The 24,129-nt window shown below is 35.7% G+C and overlaps 1 protein-coding gene across 2 annotated transcripts in view; it reads left to right on the forward strand.

The window, feature by feature from the left end:
• Positions 1-24,129, forward strand: part of MYO1B (myosin IB) — a 110,134-nt gene that overhangs the window by 28,343 nt on the left and 57,662 nt on the right. For both annotated transcript variants that reach the window (XM_015817929.1, XM_015817930.1), the window contains exons 3-4: positions 19,100-19,194; positions 23,735-23,839. In XM_015817929.1, the coding sequence (XP_015673415.1) occupies positions 19,100-19,194; positions 23,735-23,839 (200 nt within the window). The remainder of the gene's footprint in view (positions 1-19,099; positions 19,195-23,734; positions 23,840-24,129) is intronic.

Genomic DNA, 24,129 nt, shown 5'->3' on the forward strand with positions numbered 1-24,129 from the left:
CGAGATCCGGATGATTCCGGATCTCCTTACTTTCCGCCGCGCCCTCAAGACATGGCTTTTCCAGCAAGCGGGCCTGACCTAGGGAGGATTTTAGGTAGGGATGATTTTAGAAGCAATTTTAATTGGAAACACAGCCGTCAATATTTGGTTTTTAATTCGGTTTTTATTGGGGTTTATATTGTTGTATTTTTGTATTTTTATTTGTGTATAGTATCTGTTTTTTAAATATGCTGTGAACCGCCCTGAGTCCTATGGGAGAAGGGCGGTATATAAATTAAACTTGAATTGAATTGAATTGAATTGAAATGGTACAACATAATGTAATAAAATGAGTTCAGCAATTTAGTGGTCTCAGTTATTATTTTGCCATTTACGCAAACCTTAGCTTAAATGCAATATCTTTGAATTTCTCTTTTAGGACTGCAGCTGACATATCTGGATGAATGATTTAATTTTATATAACCAATATTTTCTACTGTGTACAAAATTAACTAAGGGAGGTTTGTTTGTACACGTAATTCTTCTTTAGAAAGAATGTGGTTCCTTTGCTCCTTTGCTCTCTCCATATTTGGGGCAGCCTCTCCTCCTCCTTTTTTAGCAGCTGTCCACCTCATTGTGAATTTCAGGGAGAAGCCTTTTATGGACACATTTGACAGATGGAGAGGTAGGAATCATAATAATGGGAAAAATCTTTTGGATAAGCTGCCTTTCTCTTAAACTACTTAGTATCTAAGCCTTTGTTTTTTTCATTCATTTGGTTTGTATCCTATCTTTTTTTCTTAAATGGCTATTCAAGTTGGCTAACAGTGGGTAAAACAGAGAAGACAAAAGGTTTAAAAGAGGCTCAATATAAATTAACACCACCATAAGCTTTATTAAAAGTATGGCAGAAGAGAGGAGAGGGTCCAAGAAGACTCCAGAGGAAGGGGAATGTACAAGCTGGGAGTGGTCTTTGCATGCTAGAGAACTTAACCTTTTATGCAAAGTACCTCTCTAAATTCAGGATGAGTGTAATGTAAGGAAAAAAATATTTATTCAAAATAACTGTCTATGGAGATTCTCAGTCATCCAGGTCATGGTTGTCCCAAAGGTGCTTTTTCAAAAGGCAGCTGGCCTTTGTTTTTCCTTGAAGACACTTCGCTTCTCATCTAGGAAGCTTCTTCAGTTCAGTTATTCAAAATAACTGTCATATACAATAGTACCAGTGTTTTGTGTTTGATAATGAGAGGCAATAGATGTGAGTCAAGAAATTTATGTTCCTAAATCCTGTTAGAATTCATGAATATAAGCTCCCAGTTATAATTTTCATTTCAGTGGGGTTTAAGGCAGTCTCATAAAGCCAAAAGCTAATAGTAATCTTCCTCAACATGGTGTCTACCAGACACGCTAGACTACAGCTCCTACCTGTCCTCAGCCATAGGCGATAGAAGGTAGTAGAATATATTGATTTGGAGAATGCAGGGCTTGCATTTTTGTACTGACTTCTGCCATGAACAGCATGGAAAAAGAGAACATTAACCATTCAACAGGATGGTAAAAATAACTACATTTTAATAAGTAGGCTGAAAGACAAGGGGAAGAAATGAGGAATAATTTCTCTTCCTCCATGACCAGTGCAAAATCAAGAAGCTAATACAGAAAAAGAGAGCCTGCCTAAAAATAAACTCTTTCCTTAAAAGCAATTACTTTATGGTTCTTAGACAAATGTTAAATTGAGGGCTGACACAGATATGGAATTCTGAAATAGGAATCCCAAAGATGCTTTTTCATGAGGCAACTGGACTTTCTTGTTTTTCTTTGAAGATGTTTCGCTTCTCATCCAACAAGCTCTGAAGAAGCTTCTTGGACAAGAAGCGAAACATCTTCAAAGAAAAACAAGAAAGTCCAGTTGCCTCGTGAAAAAGCATCTTTGGGATAGCTATGACCTGGATGACTGAGAATCTCTATAGACATCTGAAATTGGAATGGACCACACGGATCATTAATCCAATCCTCTGCAGTATTGAAGGCAAACCCTGCTTTAGGACTGGCACTCCAGCTTTTCTTAAAAACCTTTTGAGATGAGAACCCACAACCTTCCTAGGTTGATTCTTCCACTGTTATATAGGTCTTCCTGTCATGAAGCTTTTCTTTGTACCAATGAAGGAGAATATTTGTAGCTCAGGATTATTACTTGTTTTCTTGCAGAGATTTCATTTTCTTGCAGACATTTCAGACTACCCTATGCTAGTCTGATGATGTTACCTAGTTAGGGTAATGAAACGTCTGCAAGGAAACAAGCAAGCAAGCAAAATAAGGAAGCAAACTCAGAGAGCACCAAGGACCCCTCAGCTTTTCTTTGTGTTTAAATCAGATCTAGATAGCTGCAATGTATACTGATAGTCCTCATTCCTGTAGCAGTGGAATATGGTTCCCCATGGCAGCCTCTCATATACCTGAACACTGATATATTGTCTCCACTCAGCCTTCTTTTCTCCAGATTGAATCTCCAAGGTTCCTGGAACCTATACTCCCAGTACATGTCCTCCAGTCCCTGTGTAATCTTTGTAGGGGGTCTGAATGCTCTCTGTATCAGTATTCTTCAGGAAATGTGGTGCCCGGAATTATACATAACACTGAAGCTGTGGTCTTGCCAATACCAAAGAATAATAGCTTCACATCTCTTTGATCCAGGGCTTATTATAATGCAGTCCAGAAGAGCATTAGCCCTTCTGGCAGCTGTCTCACACTACTGATTCCAGTTAGCATGTTGTCAATAAGTGTATCAACATCCTTCTCCACTATAGCACTTCCAAGCCATGAATCCTTCATCTTGTATGTGGGCCTTGTATTCTTCCTCCCTAACTTTACTTTGTACAGTGAGTACAATGCTAGAATTGTATGCCTCTTTGTTTGCTTTCTCTGTGTAAGCTGTTTTGTATCGTGGATGTCTGCATTCCAACTAACATTGTGTGAGTAAGCATTTTTCTTCTGTCCCGCACCCTTCAATCCTCAGAAGCACATTTGGGAATTATAGCTGGACACTGATGTTAGAATGTAGTTAATTTAAATAGCAAATTTGTTCAGAGCAAAACTACTACCGGTAAGTCCATGGTATAATTTGTAGAATAAGAATTTGAATCCATTTGATGGAGCAGTGGAATATTAAGCCGCTTGATTGAAAAAAAAATGGAGAACTTTAAATCAAAAGAAATCAGAAAGGTTTTACTTGAAAATAACATTTTCATATTTAGACTTGTCCTGTGCTCTTTCTATGTATAACAGCGGAGAAAGGTTTTTTCTTACATTCTGAGGAAATCAATGTGGTTGTTATTACAAATGTGGGGCTGGCTTTGCAGTGAAAAAAAATGAGGGGGAAAAGGCTGTTTTCCACCTTTCCCCCCTTTTTCATAGCACAAAGTAAGCCCCATACAGCCCAGAACCACAGCAAAAAGGAGTGTTTGAGACTTTAACTTGCTTTGTCCTTTTTGTTTTCTTTTTCACTGCACAAAGCCAACCCCATATGACCTGGCAGCCAGGCCAGGCATGTCTCATCAGCAGAGGGAGCAAGGAGATGGCAGTAAAGGTCAGCTGAGGTAGTGGAGCACAGGGCAACAGGAGGCCAAAAGAACATAGATAGGAGGGGAGATAGGAAGGTGCAGTGCCCTTATGATCATAAATGCAGGTAGCCTGAATTTTGATTGTTTGTCCGCTTCAGAGGCTCTAACTTAGAGCATGAGTCATAAGTTCAGTGCTGTCACAACTTCAGATGGTCACTGAACAAATGGTCTTAAGTTGAGGATGGCCTATACCTTATAGTTTCTAGAAAAGGCTCAGTACAAAAGCTTTCCATTTATTAAAAGTTGTACAACTTAGGAAAATCTGCAGAAAGTACTGTTGCTTTTCTGCCTTGCCTAGTTTTCTAGCCACTGGCTTCGTAGCAAAACCCAATATTTTTCTGGTTAATTAGCAGCCCATACTCAGCAACAGTTGACTTATCTGTGCCCAAAACAATGTTGGTTAAAACTTTTCCATCTAGTTATTTATATGGGACTTAGACTTTCTGTCAGTAACTGATGATTTAAATCCTGAAAGAAGACGTTTTATTAAAGATTAGTCCACTAACTCAGCAGAAAAATGATTTCATCCAGTGGCTGGATGTTCCAAATGTTTCTAGGAAAGTGCAATTTTATAAAGTGTTTGTATGATTGAGATCCCCCATCATAGAAAGAGCTTTTACATTTTCAGTCAGACTTTACTCTGAACATGCAAATAATTCTGATGGGCATAATCACACATTCTCTCTGGTGCACATTCAGGCAAATTTCCATATAGTATGGTTTCAGGCAGTTAATAAAGACTTGAAGAAGCCCCTATTGTCTTAAGAAGCAAACTATGAGTTGGTTCCATGTTTTGTAAGAAAGAATAGTTCTTTATTAATTTCTGAAACCTGGATTACATTCTAGTTAGGTTTTTAGAATAACCCTCTTTTACATTTACATTCCCAAATCTAGTTCCCCCCAAAGATATTGAGTTTCAACTCCCATAATTTCTCAGTTGGTATGATAATCACGCTGGTTGGAGACATGGGAACTGAAGTTTCACACTTATGGAGGATATCAAGCTGAGGAAGAGTTTCAAAATCCATTTTCTGACACTTTCTCTTCCATGGATTTATAGATGAATTCAGTCCATTGTAATAAGTTAAAAATGAAAAAGGAGGCTGCCCCAAAGAGTTAAAATATCTAGAAATAAGCAATATGCTACTTAGTTAAATGTTCTCTGTATTTATCATGTAAAGGCAAACTGAAATCTTTTGCTAGCACACCGATCATTCTCCTTCACTTATGCTAATTAACCCTAATGTCTATTATTTTTGAGGTCCCTAACTGCAATTCAGTACAGCTGTCAATTCCTTTCACTGAAAATGTGCCATTTATATTGCCCCCTCCCTTTTCAGAGGGGAAAGCATACAAATGGTATCCATCTGCTGCTATAAGTGCCTTTTGCCATAAATTAAAGAAACAGTAAGTGGAGTAGCAAGAAATCCATACAGCAGTTATTTCTTGATAAATCAGGAGGTTAGAGACTGCTCCTTCCCCCCATCCTTCTGTGATTGCACCTGCCCTTTGTAACAGCATCTTCTGGAAATCCACATGGACCCCACCTTCAAACAGACTTTAAAATCCTGGTTTCCCCCCTCCCCCCAGGATGTTTCAGGCAGATCCCTTTAGCTATAGATAATTTATTATCATTCTTTCAGGCAGTTGCTGTGTTCTGATATATAATGTTATGGCGTTTTTATATATATATGTAAATTGTTTTTTTTCTAATCTTGGGAAGCCGCCTAGAGTTGTTTTGGAGTCAGGTAGCCTGGATGTTGGTCAAGCAGATAACTACAGTTTCATAAGGCAGCAAAGTTTTTATTGAATGTCTTTAGCAAAGTGGCTCGCTGAAATTACTTTTGTTTTTTGTTTGTGAATCAAAGAAGAGGCATTAGTCGTTCATTCTTTCATTTATGGTATATGCATATTTATATAAAAAAAATTATAATATTTTATTAGTTTTCTAGTTTTACAATTAAGTATTTAAAAAGCAACGTGGTGACTGGGTTAATCAATAGTTCAATAACATACATAAATCTTTAGTATAAATCTCAAGTTGCAACATCAAATATTTCCTCTGTTTTTCCATTAATATCTATTATCTCATATTAGGCTAATACAGTTCTTATTAGTAACTAAGTAAAACATCTTTATTACATTTATCAATTTTTAGCTTATACAATATCTTAATTGTGTTTGCATTCAATCCTTAAATACAGTCAATGTCCTGTTATTGCTTTTTTCCCAAGCTTTAATTTCCCATCAACATTCAAATTAACATTTGGTATTTATAATTTCCAAGCTTTAGGTAACCAAAGTTTCCCTTATCTCAACTTCTTCCTTTTTCCCTTTTCATAATGAAATCTAATATTCTAAATACACATCTTATCTATTTGAATATAGTCTTGTTCTGTTTTCTAAAAGTTATCTATTTTCCACCATATTAAACCATCTAATTAATAATATAGTATTCCCTCTAATAAATCACAACCATTATCTGTATTGTCTGGGTTAACCAATAAATCAATAATATACATACATTTTTTCGTTTAGGGCTAATTTTTAAAAGCTCAAATACTCCCTCTCTTTTTCTGGTAATATCTATTATCTCATAATAGGCAAACAGAATTCTTATTTTCAACTGATTTCCAAATATTTTATATTAGGTGATCAAAATTTCCCTTATTATTCAATTATAATGTTATTTTATTTTCTAAAAAATATCTATTTTCCACCATATTCAACCCTCTAATTAGTAATATGAAATCCCCTCTAATAAATCAAAACCCTGATTTTCTTCAGTCTTACTCTGGCTTTCTTCCTTTGCCAATTAACCTTCCATGTCTGTGCTTTTGAATCATCAAATAGTTCTCCCTCTATTATTACATATATTTTTTGGAATAAGAAAGACCATTTGGTTGCAGTTTTTTTGGAAGAACTAGCCCATTTGTATTTATTAGATTGCCTCCCTATTACTCCAATTTCTCACAATTGTCCTGATAAGTTTATCTTCCCTTCAATCTATTCTTCCTTTCCCTCAAATTTCTTCTGATTTTTGTAAAAAATCTTTTCCATTTTCAGTGTTGTCTCTCCCTGTTCTGATTTTTCCGTTGGCTGGATCTGTTGATCAATTGAGTCCTCTATCTTAGTGTTTAGTTGTTTCATTTCTCCTGTTATTTTCTGCCTTGTTAGTTCTTCGGTTGTAGTCAAGATCTGGGTTTGTATATTTAAGCTGGCATCTTGTTCCTTTATGTTGTATCTTATTTTGTCACAAGCTGAAAGAATGGTTTCATGTATTGATTTCAGCATGGAAAGGATTTATAAAAACCTTTTTTTGAAGTGAAACAGCCAGTTGCACCAAGGCAGGTTAACTTATTTTTCCATGTCCAACTATTCAGGTGATGTGATGCCTCAGAATTGGCTTACTATTTATGTTTGATACTTGGATTTGTTTTGATTTGCATTTACTATATTTGTTACCAACCCAGTCATATGACCCTGAGTAATTTATACGTGCAACACAATTACATTTTTTTTTAAAAAAACCTTTTATTCTGTGAATCCTTTGATTTATTTGGGAACACAACAGTTTGAAACACGCTATTGCTAATCAGTTAATGACAAGACCAGCTGAAAATGGGTAGGGATATCACATTTCTGGAGGGAGTCTGGTTGGGGAAGGTTGATGTAGAACACGGGTGTCAAATTCGCCACATCACGTGACAAAGATGTTAAAGTTGCTTCCATTCTCAGATGGAGTCCTGCTCAGAGGTCACTCTGCATAAGTCTTGCCGTCAAACAGTTATCTTAAGGCTGAAAGTCTGCAGCAGTTATAACACGTTATACATATGTTAAATCCATATGTAGAATATGTCAGGGTAGGGTTTATGTGTTTGTAAAGGTCACTAGTGTTGGTTCTGTGGGGGGAAAAACGGCTACTGAAAAAGAATCAGAATGTTGATACTCAGTGTTCATAGTGTTTTACAGCAGGGGCCCCAACCTTCTGGGCACCCAGGATCAGTTCTGCAGGGGGGGAAAAATTCCCATGGACCTGTGTGTGTGTGTGTGTGTGGTTTTGCATGCTACCTAGATCTCACACATGCGCAGATGAAGCTTCACTTACTTGCGTGGCCCAGTTCCTAATGGCCTGCAGACTGGTACTGCTCTGCAACCCAGAGGTTGGGACCCCTGTATATTAAAATAACTCCAAGCACATTAAAGATCACAAAACCTTTTTTTTAAATAAATCTAGTTAAATGTTACCTTCTTAGGGATTTGAGAATTATTTCTTAGCCTGCTGAGGGGAGCGTAAGAAGTAAATGCAGGTTAACAATTTCAGCTATACAGCCATACTTTGACAATACCTGTGATCTGACTTGGCGGTTGCTACTACCCTTTGTGCTTGTACAATCTGAGACTTATTCTACACAGAAATAGTGAGCAGATTGAATTGCAAAAGCAGCATTATGGGAGAAAACAGTCAGCAAAGTGATGGAGAAAGCTAATCTTCATTATGTGGAGATGGGCACCTCTCCACTTTCAGCAAGGCAGTAGAAGCTTATGAAAAGAGTGATCTTGCATAACAATTCTAAATTAGAAGTAATTATGTACAGTCCTTTTATGCAACACCTGTGCTCTGTGCTATGATGATTTGTACTTTTCATTATTTGAGTCTTTATTTTTTTTTCTTTCTACATTGCTTAGTCCATTTCAGTTTTTAACTTTGACTTTGTGGATATAGAGCTTTAAACATTAAAAGGCATCCTTGTACATGCTTAGCCTATCCATGCTTATTTTAGGAACAAAAAGAGCATATAAAACATACTTTGCTGAATTTTTATTTTAAATCTTTGTACATTGGATTTTAAGCACTTTTTAAAAAATAAATTATTTTAAATTTTCAGAACAAAGCTTCCAGTTCATTAACCAGAAATATGTAATTTTAAAGTAGTTAGTTAATACAGGAAAAAGAATGTCAGTGTTTTTGTTTATATATTTAAGAAAGTTTTTATTTTTATTTTTTAGAAAAAGAAATAGTTATGTTTTGGAGCCTCAAATATTCGAATTCCATTTTTTAAAATCTTTTCCTGTCCCCACATCTTTTAAAAAGGATGAAATCTCATTTTCCTCATTTTTTTTAAAAAAATACTGTTGATTAATAAGGAAACATTTCCAGACATTGAAGACTGTCATTGAAAATTACTAAATTCCTACAAAAGCAAAAAGATACCATATTTTTTTGCGGTATATACGCAAAATGTAAGTGTCTTTTATGAGATAGGGTAGGTAGAAAGAGAAAATGAATTACAATAGTTGATTCTTTTTCTCCTAATTTTCAGCAATAAAAGTTGGTCTTTTATTATTATAAGCATGTATATTGATTAATGTGGGATTTGTAAAAAGATAAGAGACAATTAGACTTGCAGCTACTGACAGAGTTCCAGATGGTGGGGGCATTGAACACGAAAGATGTACCACATGCTGTGGGTAAGCAGCCAGAACAGATCACACAATTGGTTGCTTAATGAAGGGAGTCTATAAGATGTGGGGGGAGTTGGGGGAAAGATTATATTTGGAGAAAGTCCTAAGGAAAAAAAACCCACTGAAAGGCTAAAACAACAATCCTATTTTTTAATCTACAAAATGTAAACTTTAGAGTGAAAGAGGCACTGGAGCTTTGAAGTAAATTTTATTAAACAGAAATTGTGTATATGACAAACCCTTTTATACACAAATATGGCAACATATTTCAGCTTCAGCTTATAATCTTCTTGTCTGTGAAAAATTACAACAATTATCTAATCCCTTTCTTTGATCTGGTTAAATGGTATACTTCATGAATTGGATATATATTGGGGAAAATATATTTTAAATAGTGCCTTTGATTTTAATATCTTTAAGTCCTCCAGTTAAAACTAATGGGCTGTTTAAATAATTGCTGCTTTCACATAGTCAGATCAGAAACAAGTCAAAGTCGGTTTTCCATATGAGTTATTACTCATTGCTTGGCTAATTCCTGGGCTCATTTCCCCTTCCTTTCTTAGCTATTCTTTCTTATTAGAGGTTTGGGCAGAACACAGGTACACTCACAAATAATGAATAAACAAAGAAAGACGAAATGAGCCATGCAATTCCATATACACATCACACCCAATTATAGTAGTAGTTGTCATTAAGCTAACTGCAAATGTCAAATTATAATTGTCCTGAAACCATTTTGTCCTAAAGCCATTTTGCACTTGTGTATTATACTGTGACTAAAACAAATCACGTTATGGATTAGTGCATGGTATTAGTCCATGGAAAAGGTAGCTATTTGACTGATGGCTATTTTACAAATGTTAACATTTGGTTTGAACCATTTTGAGACTTTTATTATCAATGATCATATGTCTTTGAGTAATTGTTGACTCTTGGTGACTGCCTGGAGTGGATCCTGCAGTTTTCTTGGCAATAGTTTGCCATTATCTTCTTCCTAGAGCTGAGAGAGAATGACCGGCCCCAAATCACCCAGCTGGCTTTTTCCCTAAGGTGGAACTAGAACTCTGATTCCCAGTTTCTAACATGGCGCCTAACCACTTATCCACTGTACCTTAACCAGTGTACTATGGTTCCCTTGGATAGTTAGCTTTAAAGAAATAAATATTAAGATGATAAAAGACAATGTTTTCGATTTCTTTCCTAGAGTTAGTTCTTTTTTGTAGAATAAAATTCAAAAACTAACAAAATACTTATTCTGAAGGTCATTTTAAAAGAAAGGTTTTAATTAACAATCTGAGTTAAGCAAAACAGGACAATGATATTTTGCTGAAGTGTAATTATTTCAACATATTTTAAATTTTAAATTATAATAAGATAAATAGTTAAAAAGATTAGATTTTGAAAACTCCATAATATGGGTTAATGCTTTTTGTAACATTGGCTCAAATCTTTGCCATATTGCTTTCATTCCTTTGTATAATATGGCAAGCTGGAATTATGAATATCAATTTCTTAGGAACCACACAGCTTTTGAAAAGAGGAATCGGAATGTCAAGTAAAAGCTGATTCAATATTTGAAACTTTAAAATAAAATTTTGCAAAGAAAATATGATTGTTCAATGTTGAGTGATTTAAATACCTCATATTATATGGGGGCATTTGATATGGCAAAATCACCTGATAGGTTTATCTTTTATGTGACAACTTTGCAACAAGCCATTATTTCATTTTTTTTAATGCTGCGAATAGTCTTTCTGAAATTATAACAAAATTTGAAACACATGTTTGAATGTCTTAAATAAGAGGAAATCAAAAGATTTAGTTGGTTCAGTAATTATATAGTTGCTCAGAAGACTGGCATGCTGTTGAGGTTTATAGCTATAAATGCTAACAATATGAAGGAGATTATATATTGATACAGTTGCTGTGAGATCATAGGGCTATCCCAACATATCATTAGCGCTGGACATGTGACAGGCTCCACTCTGGATTTGGTTACTTTTGGATTTTGTTCACACATTCAGTGTTCATGTATATAGGAGGAGCTCATGTTAATACATCTTTAATGGTAAACCGCATTGCACAGCAGTAGGAAGTGAAATGCCTCTGGGAGGAAAAGGAACAATTCTTCATTAAGGGAGAAATGAGCATTGAGGTCAGAGATGAGACTACAGTAATCAAGTTAATGAGAAAATGGAAGGAGCACATGGATCTCTAGCATTTGAATGGTTAAGTGGGCATGGAGGAATGAAATGGAGAGTTGTATGCTAGGTTCAAGGAAGAAAAAAAGCTGATCACAAGTAGAAGGAAGATGGCATGTACAATTGGGCAGATTGAGTGAGCTCATTGGTGTGGTCTGAGTTGCATATTATTGGATCTGGGGAGATATGGGTAAAACATATTGAAATGAATGGAGGAATGACTAAAATGAGAAACTATTGAATGCAAATATTATCCATTCCAAGTCAGAGAGAACAAACTATATATATTTCTCATCTCCTGTTGTAACCCAGTAATTGGTTTAGTGGATATAAAATACCAAATGTATAAGATAAAGGTAAGGTCCCTTCCAACCCTGTTAGAGCCATGGTGACGCAGTGGTTAGAATTCAGTATTTCAGGCTAACTCACTGCTCAGTGCCAGGAGTTCGATTCTCACCAGCTCAGGGTTGACTCAGTCTTCCATCGTTCTGAGGTCAGCAAAATGAGGATCCAGATTGTTGGGGGCAATATGCTGACTCTGTACACCGTTTAGAGAGGGCTATAAAGTACTATGAAGCGGTATATAAGTCTATGTGCTTTTGCTATTATTCTGTGATTCTATTAACATAAGTGAAGCAGTCTCCTTGGAGCATTAAAAAAATGCATCCTTTAGAAGGCTCATGAAGCTACTTTGAACATTGCCTCTAGCCATCTATGCCTACATGTGTGTGCACAGCTGTTTTACGTCATTGGCATTCTCAGTGAATATGTTATATATGCGTGCAATTAGGGTTAGCTTTCAAATCAAAGTGTTCCAAAAGATGTGGTTGCTTTAATACTTCAAGGAAAGGTGTATCATTCATACTGACATACTTTACTAAACATCTCTTTTGGATTCTTTTTTTATACTCTACAAATTGCATCTCTGATCCCTGAGGGTATCTCACTTTGAGTATCTCTATAATACGAATATTTTTCTGAATGAAAATTATATCTCTCTCCCTTATGCCTCCCTCAGTTTATAAAGCGTATTTCTTTTTATACAATAGCTACTAAATTTGCACAGGAGAATATTAAAGTTTTTGGGGAAGTCTAAGAAGTACACAATTTCTTTTGGCATAGTCCTGTCTACATGCTTGTTAGGCCTTAGAAGTCTAGAAAGTTATTGAAATAATATATCCTTGCAGAGGCAGGCAGCAGTTTCGCTTTCAGCTAAATTTATTCTTCTATTTGCTTGATTTTTTTTCTTTAACCATACTTTCTAACGTTTTAATCCCAACATGACATTAAGCTAATTGACCTATAAATTAAGAGTTTTTGTTAAATATATTGTCTTTCAAAGGGTAACATATTAAGAGCATGAAGGGAATTAAAGGGCAATGATAATTTGTTATGTTCTCTTTAATTTTCCAAATTCAAAATAATAGTGTCAGAGTTGGAGGGGAAGGAAATATGAGTGTGGAGGATATATTATGTCTGATACAGTTGTTAATGTGAATTAAACATTTACAGGAAAGTATTTTTTTAAGAACTTGTTTGAAAAGCTAGGATTCAATTAGGAGGTACAGGAGGATAAAGGTGTGCTGAAGGTACAGTGGTCTTGATGTGGAAATAAATAAAAAGGTCTGTACATGTATTCTGGTTATGAGCTGCTAATGCTAATAGATATGAATGAGTGTTGATATGTGTGTTGCTCATAATGGAACTTTCCTGTTGTAGAATTTGGAATGCCAGTCACGTATGCTTTTGGGCTAGGATAGCAGAAATAAAAGTTCTGTATAATTGATTCTGTAAAATTCAGAAGATTTGCCAAAGACACGTACATCTCATTTATTGTGTACATCAAAAGAAATCAGTCATGGAAGCCTGAAAAATGCTTGCCATATCTGATTCAGATGTAAGAATCAAAGACTGTTTCAAGTGACAGCAGGGTTGCAGAATTTCATGATCTTGGCTGGTAGAAGAATGATGGACTAAGGTTTGGCCTTTCATCATTATTGGCTACTTTGTCATAAGTTTTACACACTCTGTGACTATTTGGGCTATTGATATATGGTGCTGCAGGACGCTGCTAATTGAACACAAATTAACATACCCACACTATCAGTGGTCATCTTAGTTCATAAGAATAAAAAATCCCAAAGAAATATGAGACAAATAAAGGAGGGGGATTATTTGCACTCCATATAATTAATCCACTATGTTAATCTGACCTTCCCTTCTTACTTATCAACTTCTAACATCAATAACATTGGCAGCCATGGAACCAATTTTTTTTCTTCTTTGTTTGGTGGGACCATTTTAAGGTCTCCAACCTTTCTTGGTTGGTGGACTGGAAGGAAAGGGAGGGGGAAGCATTTTATATGGATGCACGCACGCACGCACGCACACACTAACGGGGCCATGAGCACGTGCAACGCAATTGGCAGTGCTAGCGCGAGTGGGGATTGAGTGCGCTCACACATGTGCATGCACTGGCCAGCCAGTTCTGCGCCCCGGTGGCCAGCAGGCCACGCCCGGTAGTGGGCCATGGCCCACAGGTTGGGGGGCCCTGGGCTATGCCATTCCTTATCTTTGAACTCCTATGGAAGGAATCTGAAGACATGCATTTTCAGTAATTGGCATTAGGCACATAGCCTAGGACTTTTAGTGGGTTCTTAATTTTCATGCATAATTGATTTTAGAGTTTTATGTTTAGTTTTAGTGGTTGTGTTTGTTTCTCTGCACTTAATTGCATATTTTTATTTGTATACTTCCTAGGCTTATATTCAGCCTTGGCTTCAAAACAGCATTTATAGTGTTCCTTCCTCTTGTTTTTCCCACGAAAACAATCCTTTGGAGTAGAGAGCTAATAAGAGTAAGTGGTAAAATGATGTAGTGAGTTTCTCTGGTTGACAATGGGCTGCAGTTCCAGCCCAAAACCTTGAGCAGTGTAGTATTTAATAGCTGTTTTGGAAGGGACACTTTTGTCCAATGGGTGTTTTGTCCAATGTTCAATAGGTATTTGGAAATTAAATAAGTAAAACCTTTCCCCTCTCTAGATCGAAGTTAGAACCTTACAATTCTGGATTTTCCTGTTCAGTATACACTTTCTCTACTGTTTGTGCTCCAACATTCTCCCCTCGCATCCCCTCATCAGCTCCAGACTAGAGAAGATGATTGTGGCTGCCACCAGTAGTTTGCACTCGAAGGTAGCATTAGTGCTCTGCGTATGACAAATGACTCCAATTTTTTTAGAAGCTTTATGTGGACTAGAGCTACTCAAATTCCTGGTGCTTCATCTAAATACAAAGCAAATCTAATTAAATGTAGGTATTTCTTCTTGGCCTTTCCTGTAGGGGTGATTGTGCCTGAAAAGTTCACTACACTGTACTCCTTTCCCTCTGCTTCTCAGTGGTTGAAAGTACAGATAATATTCTTGAGATACGTAATTTAATCCAAAGAGATGCAAGAAATTAGGGAATGCCTGCAAAATATTTTCTTATATTGGAGTCTATTGTATTCTGTTGTTTTTTTACTGCAATTGTTTGAGCTTCATTAGATTTCAATCTAAGATTTCCCTTTGCTTCTGGAATAGTTTTTTAAGAGTACGATGAATTACAACAGAAAAGGCAGTTGGATACTGTTGAAATGTATTTGTATAAAGTCACCTATACATTTTAAAGAGAAGTGTTGACATTCTGAGTTGGCTCCATGAAGAAGCCCATTAAAAAACACAAACTGAAAGGATTCCCCACCCCTATTGTTTTTAGTTCACTTTTCAGGGGCTTTTCTGTATATGAGATGTCACTTCTCTTTAGACACTTGAGCCCTTCATATATCTTATGAAACTTAGAATACCATTTGGCACTTTTTCCTTACTGATAGTTGAATTAGTGAGAGTGGCTTTGGATTGTGTAGGTAATAAGGGGATGAAAGTGGAGGTAAATGGTGGTGTTTTGAAATTAGTGACAAACTCAGATGATTCCTTTACAATAGAGCCATTTAATACTTAGAGATGAATATTCACATTTGCTGATTATTATAAATTCCTGTTATCCCTTTAGAATCTATTGTTCCTCTGTCTACCATGGAATAATTCCCATTCTTAGGCCAACTTTGACATTATTTTAGAAGGTGATTACCCACAAGTGGGATTCTGTGTGGTTTCAACAGCATATGGGGGTAGCAGACTGCATCTTGATTACCCTATGGAGCCTTTCCCACAATAGGGGATTGGGGAAGAAACCAGCAGAATCAGATTTTATCAGCTCAAATTCTAGTCCAGGATTCTTAAGGACAGTGCCTGATGAAGTTGTCCATTGTGTGAGGAAATCATGGTAATTTATTTATTTATTAAATTTATATACCGCCCTATCTCCCTTGCGGGACTCAGGGCGGTGAACAGGCGATACTAAAAACCACGATAATAAATAAATAGTTTGTTTTAAAATCGAATTAAATAACAGGCCTGTTCTAAAAACACACCCGTAAAAAAAAACCCCCACTGAAACATAATCAAACTACGCCAGGCCGGCCGCACGGAATAGATGGGCCTTCAGGGCTCGGCAAAAAATTTTTTGTATCTTGAGATGTTTTCAATCTACTGCTGAGCCATATGTGTTTCATGGGGATAAAGAAATCAAAACACCTAGAGATGTTTCAATGAGATAATAATAGTTCTAGAACAACACTAAAGTGGCTAAAATGAAAATCAGATTTCAACCAAGTGAAGGCTTAAAATGGGATGAGACAATATTTAGACTATTCCAAGGCTGAGATAATTTGGTCAAGTGGTTAAGGCACCAGGCTAGGAAGCAGGAGATTGTGAGCAAGTCCCACCGTGTGGCTGTAAATGCCAGTTGAGTGACCTTGGGCCAGTCACTCTCTCTCAGCTCAACTCATCTTACAAGGATGTTATTGTGGGAAAAATAGGAGAAGGAAGGTGTGTTGGATATGTTCGCTGCCTTAAATTATTTGTATAAAAATTTTTTTTTAAAAAAAAATGGATGGGAAATAAACAAACAAACAAATAAATAAATAAATGCACCTTGGATTTAAAAATTAAATAAAATTTATTTCTTAGAATAAACTCAGTTTGAAACTCTTGAAATGTATGGCAAAATTTAATCTGGCCTTAGATCTGTAATGAACTGATTTGATTTGATTATGGCAAGATTTATGGTAAAGTAAAATTACCACAGCAGTAAGTTAAATTTATCGCGCTTCATTTCCACAGAACCCATGACGCTATTCTTATAGTAGTCTTGTGGTAGTGATGTTAGAAGATGAAAAAAAAAGAGAGAGAGATAAGAACTGCTTCTAGATGTTAAGTATAAAACGAAAGAGAGATTTGAGTTGATAATACTGTTTATCTGCTAAACCACTGTTGTTCTTTCCAGATAAAACTTTGATAAGATTTATTTTTGTTCTAGTAGAGTACTGAAGTAATTAAATGTCTTAATTTATATTAATGGAGTCAGTAAGTGCAATTAAACTGAGTGGTTGCATACTCTGCAGGATGATAATCAAAATCTGTAAATGATTTCATTGCAAGTCTATAGGATTAGTCAAGTTAGGCTTGTCAAGGTGAAAATACACAGGATTCCATATAGAATCAGCAAATTTGATGCACCGTTCATAGTTATGAACTAAATGTTGCTTCTGGTCAGCCTTAGAATGAATATTGGTAAAGAAAGTTGGGCATAATTTGTATCCAGGGAGTTTCTCAAATAAACAGTGCCCTTCAAACATACCGGTGGTTTTCGTTGCTAGTTGTTCAGATCACTATACTGTAACAAGCTGCTGACAGTAAAGAAAGACATAATTTCTTTAACCACTAACTGTTTTACTCCCTTTAAATGTGGTTTTGATTTTTTTGTAAAATGGGATAGTATGAGCTACAGCATTTATACTTAGTTACATTTTTATTAACAGATGTAATTACATTTCTTTTGGAAATGATTTGTCTGATTTTTTATCTGGGATTTTATTGATTTTTTCTATTTAGACAATAACCCTGGTATTTCCTGGTCATCCAATAACTAATTAAATCCAACTTAACTCAGCCTTTTGAGTCAAAGACTGCTAAGAGTTCTTATCAGAAAGGTGTTCTTGTTTCGTGATTGTTAATATTGTATACTTTTTTTGCCTGTAGAACTTTCTCAGATAGTTATTCTGCATCCCACCCCATGTGGAACATTCCTTAATGTAAATATAATTTTTGGGAATTTTTCTAGTTGAGGACGTTTAACAACGTTAAAAATTGTTCTATGTGCCATGAACAGGGTTCATGGTATTTCAAGGGGTGAAAAATACATGAAGAGTTTTTTAAATATCGCTTCTTACCATCTTGGCTTAATTTTCAACTATAGTTTATGTCTCTTATTTTGTAAGAAAATGGAATTGTTTAGATTATGATTTTAGTCCCTCTGCTGTAATGTATAATGTTTAAAACCATTCATTTATTTGAATGGGTTATTCAAATGTGAAGGTTTCATGCTTATGGATATAAAATATCTACTGTAGGAGACCAGGGTGAGTCTGAGGGGCAGGGTCAAATGTGTCATCAGTTTGGAATCGCTCCATTCCCACAAGAGACCTATGTCCAGCCCCCTGTGAATTTGCCTTGAACATTAGTAGATTAGATTCTTGTTTATAGGTAGCAGAAAATATACTCTTAATACTTTAACTCTATTCTGGCTCTTGGTTTCTTGAGCCTGACATATATAATTACTTTCATGTTATAGTCTCAACATCCCAAGCGTGCTGGCAATATCTTAGACAATTAATGGAAGTAATCTTATTACAGCACTGAAACATGCCTGTTAATATCTTACTGAAGTTAGGCAATCAATAAATTTAAATAAATGCCGCTACTTAAAATATTTTAGATTTAGATTTTAGTGTATAATTCCATATGAGTTTTAGAACTGAAGGCATGTGTTAGTGATGATCTAAGTAGGGTCTAGGAATAGTGTTGATGACTTGCTGCAGCTGCAGCTATAATATACTGTACTGTACAACATTAGCTCTTATTGCACAGTATTTTAGCTTCCCAGTTTGAGTTTCCGGAACTGTATTGTCCCATTTTTGGAACTGATAATGAAAAATACCAATGGCTGACATTTCACATCCTAGATGTGGTTGGTATGAATGGTGTTTCTGTATCATCTCTCATCATAATTTTTCCTATTGAATGAGAGATGTTGATTCAGGAAGAATAGATAAGAATAGATAATTTATATATATAGTTTATAGTTAAGTTGATTATTGTATATTAGAGTTACAGTAAGTTTATACTTGTTTATATTATGAATGGGTTGTTTGGGTTAGATTTGGATTATTATATGATTATTCCTGTAGTCAGTTCTGGGAAGTCCGGGGGGGAGGGGAGAAGGGGATTAGGGGAGAAATTATAAAAATTGATGTATTTATATATTATAGGTAAATAATGGAATTGTATTAAAAAGAGGAGATGCTCAGCCGGTACCCCAAACTGCACTCGATGAGGTGGTTAAGAAGGAAGATGGGATATAGGGAGGTGGAAAGAAGGAAAGAGGAGAGGTTGTGGGTTTAGGTTAGGGGGAGGAAGGAGAGGAAAGTGAATGAGGGTGGAGGCAAGGCGGGGACTGCCGAGCGTCTCCGAATACGTATTGAGTAGGATTATCTTTTTTGCTTGTGTAAGTAAATGCATCATATTTGTATTATTTGTTGTTTAATTTCAAAAATTAATAAAAATTTTATATATATAAAAAAAAACAAAAGTTGTTGAAGTATTTAAATATTTTGGTGCTTCTTGAATAACACTGGATGTGACCTAGATATCTTAAGATGTCCTACTTTATTCCATAGTTTTGCCCTGTCTGATGAAGCATATCGATCGTTGAGAGACCAGGATAAAGACCAGTGTATACTTATAACTGGAGAGAGTGGAGCTGGAAAAACAGGTAATATATGTATTATTATATTGTTATCAATTCTAAGATATTAACATGTGTGCTCTTTTCTCAATCCAATCTTGTAAATCTAAAACTTTGACTAGCCATATTACAGTCATAGTTTTCACAGTCCCAGATAGGAGACTTCATTATTACTCAGCTCATAGGTCTATTTCGCAAAAGATAGCGGAGCTCTTTTTGTTTAGAAGACTGATGGAACGTAGGTTGGAATTGGAAAGATGAAATACTGGCAGTAATGTGGAACATCAGTGTTCATGTTTAAGAAAACATAAAAAGGTTGGAACTGACAAAGTTGTGCAAATCTTTGATAGCATACGAAAAATGGACTAGGCAAAAGAAGGTCAGCACAAGAGAGGCAGCATACTAGAAGGATTCTAGAGAAAGAGATAGTGAAGTGAGTGAACCTTAAGTTCTTCTTGGAATTCTATCTCTCCAGCTTTACTAGTCCTACAGTCAAAAAAAGTACAAGAGGATTAAACTGGGTACCTAAACTCTATGCAGATAGTCCTCGACTTACAACCACAATTGAGCCAAGTGAGACAGTTGTTAAGTGAGTTTTGCCCCATTTTACAACTTCTTGCCACAGTTCTTAAGTGAATCACTGCAGTAAGTTAGTTACACGGTTGTTAAGTGAATCTGGCTTCCCCATTGACTTTGCTTGTCAGAAGGTCGCAAAAGGGGATCACATGATCCTGGGACATTTGCAACCGTTATAAATATGAGTCAGTTGCCAAAACTCTGAATTTTGATCATGTGATCATGCTGCAACAGTCATACAGTAAGTCAATAATAATCACAAGTTTTTTTCAGTGCCATTGTAACTTCGGTCACTAAACAAATTGTTGCAGGTCATAAGTCGTAACTGTTGTAAGTTGAGGACTATCTGCACTACGTTTTTGTGTGCGCTCACTGGATCTGTTTTGCTATGATACTGCTGCTTGGGTGGAGTGTGTTCTGCCAGTGTAGAAAGTCCCAGGGATTTGGTGCTCCATATATGTATTTTGTCAATACAAACAAACTTGTCCACCACCCCAACTTCCAGGTGCAAACAAGTTTGTTCGCATTGGCAAAAGTTCATAACTTGAAAGTTTGTTAGCAGAATAATGTCTGTAATCCCTTCTCCAATCCAGTTATCAGCAAAAGTTCTAATCAGAACTCTGAAATACTAATCTTAGTTAATCTATATAAAATTCATCTTAACTCTTAGCTGTAAGCAAAACAAACATTTAAAAGGTATAAAATGGTCTTAACTTCGTAGGGTAAACAAAATTTTTTTAAATGCTATTTATTACTTTATCATAAAAAATAAAACACAAAACAGTAAAATAAACCAACAAAATGAAACAAAACAGTAAAACAAACAAACAAAACGAAACAAAACAAAAGCATACATTCAATCCTAACAACAACAAAAAAAAGTGTACAAAAAAAGAGGAAAAGTGGGTGCTGGAAGAAAAGAAAAAGCAGTAAATTCTCCTCCCCTTTTACATACATACATACGTACGTGCGTGCGTGTGTGTGTATGTGTAAAAACAAGAAAACAAGAAAAAAAACGTTAACATAATAAAGAGGGACCATCTGTCCCTTAAAAAAGACAAACTCCAATACGCAACATTTTTCCATTCCAAATACCAACAATTCCAAAGAAAATCACCCCAAATAACATGTCCCATTCAAATAAACATTCCATATTGCAACTCTAAACTATAAACAAATTCACATTTAGCATATGTAAAATAATCCCAGCCTCCTAATATAAACAAAAGACTACAATATAAAATAACAAAGAGGAATAATTTCTCCTTTAAAGAAAACAAATTCACAAAACTTTCTTACTGTAAATATAAAAACAGATACAGAGTCTATTTAAATCCTGTCAAATTAGGATAAATAAAATAAGTGTAAAGAGGAAGTTTAACCTCCATGTTAAATGTAAGCATATCTAATATGCCGCCTTTTTCCAGTTCTTATATCAGCATCCAAAAAGAATCAGGCAAAATGACAACCTGTCCCATTTTAACCTTAGACTTTATATTCCTTTTTTCTTTTACAGAATAATTTTTCTCTAATTTGCAAATCCACTCAGATAGTTGTTAATAATTTCTTCCATAGCTTAAACAGCCTCTTTTGTAATTTTGTAAAACAAAAAGCAATCATTCCAGTTGTTCTCTGGGATCATCACTTTTATTTCCTTTTTAATTGCTGAAGGTGCCCCTATTTTTAAAAAAATATGTGATGACAAATTCTTATTCAAAGTCTCATTTGGGTGGATTTTGTTGCATATCTTTTTCTGTAATATCTTCTTCTGATAACAGACTGTTCCCAAGAAGACATAACATAGATAACAATTGATTCAAAAACCCAGTGCTGTTCCTGATGCAATTCCTCAAAGATATCTTTAAATTCTATTATACGTTACTCGTCTTGTTATGTCTCCAATATTAAAAACAGTTTTTCCTCCCCACAAAAATACATTTATTCTTTAAGATTAATTTCAAAGTTTTAATACTCAAAATCTCTATGGAGATTCTCAGTCATCCAGATCATGGTTGTCCCAAAGGTGCTTTTTCAGGAGGCAACTGGACTTTCTTGTTTTTCTTTGAAGACATTTCGCCTCTCATCCATGAAGCTTCTTCAGCTCTGACTGGATGGTGGGGAATGGAAGGATTTATATTCCTTGCAGACAGCTGGTCATTTGTATTCTTTTAGAGAGTCATTGAGGCCATTTGGAGGTTTACCTGTGTCCTCAGGATCACCCGAGTAGTCCCACTTTAGGGAATACTCAAAATCCAATATTCCAACTTTTTCTGAGCTCTTAATCCATTTAAAACTTTCTATAGGCAAACCTTGCCTTGCTTTTTTGCTGTTTATTTTAAATTCTTAAAGATTATAAAGATAGATCCTCAGTTTCTTATATTAAGGATTGAAAGCACTCATCCAATATTAACACTCTTGTCACCTTGATTATTTTGAAGCAGTTCATAGGCAATTTCTACAGGTGATTAGTAAGGGAAGTACATGAGCTTAGTATCCTTTAAAAAGGCTCTGTTTGTGGCTGGAACAATTATAGTAAACTTTTCATCTCTCAATTCTGGTACCCCACTTCCAAATACTGGTGTCTTGCAGTCTGCTTGTGAGGAACAAACTCAAGGAGAACCATATGGTGATCTCAAATCCTCTCTTTACCCAGAGAGACTCAAAGGCGGTGATCTATTTGTCGGCTCCCTAATGATAGTCACGATTCCAAGTATTGGCTCCTCTTTTCATGAAACTGTCTTCAGTCCACCATTGTCCCCAGAAGTTTATTTTTTATTTTCATCCAAAGGCATCTATCACCTGCCTTTCCAGCTAGCAGGATCTACAAGGCAAGTGAGCTTGAAGTGAAATATATATATCATCATATTCAAATAGCAATAAAATCCAGCAAACAAAAGCTAAGGGAGTAATAAATCAGGAAAAAAAAGGGAGAAACAACAGGAGTTACCTCAGATGCCATCTAAATGACCTCCTCAGCAGTGAGGACAAGTGAGCTCTTCCTGATATGACAGGAATGTGGCCTTAAGGAGGCTTTGCTTCTCTAAGCACATTGTTCAAATGGTTGAAGATTGCAGAGCAGAAAGATTCCATTAGCCTCTCTCTCTGAAGGTTTTTTTTTTTCCTGCCTTTGAGTCAGTGTTGTCCCTGGACTGCCTGGGCTGGTCCATAAGACCAGCTTCTTGCCAAAGATATTTGGAAATGGTTTGTGTTTGCTGCCTTCTTCTTGGGACTGAGAGAGAGTGACTGGCGCAACTGCACCCAGCTGACTTTGTGCCTAAGACAGAACTAGAACTTACAGTCTCCTGATTTTTAGCCTAGGGCCTTAACCATTATACCAGATTAGCTCTAAAGACAGGTAATTCCCAATATCATGGTCTAACAGTCTAATAAGACTTTGATGTGGGTTTAGTAACTCGCTAAAAGGTAGTAAAAGTGGATGCAGAATCAAAACCTAAAATTTACTTATGTTCTTGAATGCTTCAGATTACTGTTATATTACATTTACTGATGTGCATTCACTGATTTTTAAGGTTATAGTATTGCATTAATGGAGTATTGAGGTAATGCTTACTAGATGGCGTGGAGACCTATTCCCTATTTTCTCTTTTATAAAATGCTTCTATTGGATGTAGCCTTCAGCCATAGAAGCTCATTGGGGGACTTTGAGCCAGTCATTCTCTGTTAGCCCAACCTAATTTACAGGGTTTTGTGAGGAAAAACATATGCTATTTATGCAACCTTGAGTTCCTGACTGAAAAGACAGGATGTAAATATATTAAATAAGACAAATAATTCATAGATGCCTTGCTTCATGGTGATTCTGATAAAGGTGCAGAATGTTACCAAGATAATAAACAAAGATAAATGTAGAAAACAAGGATGAATGTGAGACGTGCATTACTGTATATCTGAGTAATTCATTCAGGCATTTGTACTATAAATTATTTCGTGTGGAATATAACTTTTTTTTCTTCTCTTTTATAACTTATAGAAGCCAGCAAACTTGTCATGTCTTATGTGGCAGCAGTTTGTGGCAAAGGAGCAGAAGTTAATCAAGTAAAAGAACAACTTTTACAATCCAATCCGGTGCTTGAAGGTAAGAGGCTAGTATCTAACCCTGTTGGACATTTGATAGAAGATTAATAATAATTCTTTTGAATGTACAACAAAAATGTTAAGCTTTTGATAACTTATTCAGTTCTGCAAAGCATTCACAATAGGGACATATTTACTTATAGCTATTTTATACTCCCACATTCTTGTTTGCATTCTACTCTTATCTGATTCATAGTTGGTCATATGTTGTCCTAGCCTGAATTTCTGCTGTGATTTTGCATTCTTCTTTGTAAACCTGCAAAGCAGTATTCAAATAACATTCTTAAAGAA

The sequence above is a fragment of the Protobothrops mucrosquamatus genome, unplaced genomic scaffold (genome assembly GCF_001527695.2).
Source record: "Protobothrops mucrosquamatus isolate PMUCROS unplaced genomic scaffold, P.Mucros_1.0 scaffold656, whole genome shotgun sequence".
NCBI lineage: Eukaryota > Metazoa > Chordata > Lepidosauria > Squamata > Viperidae > Protobothrops > Protobothrops mucrosquamatus.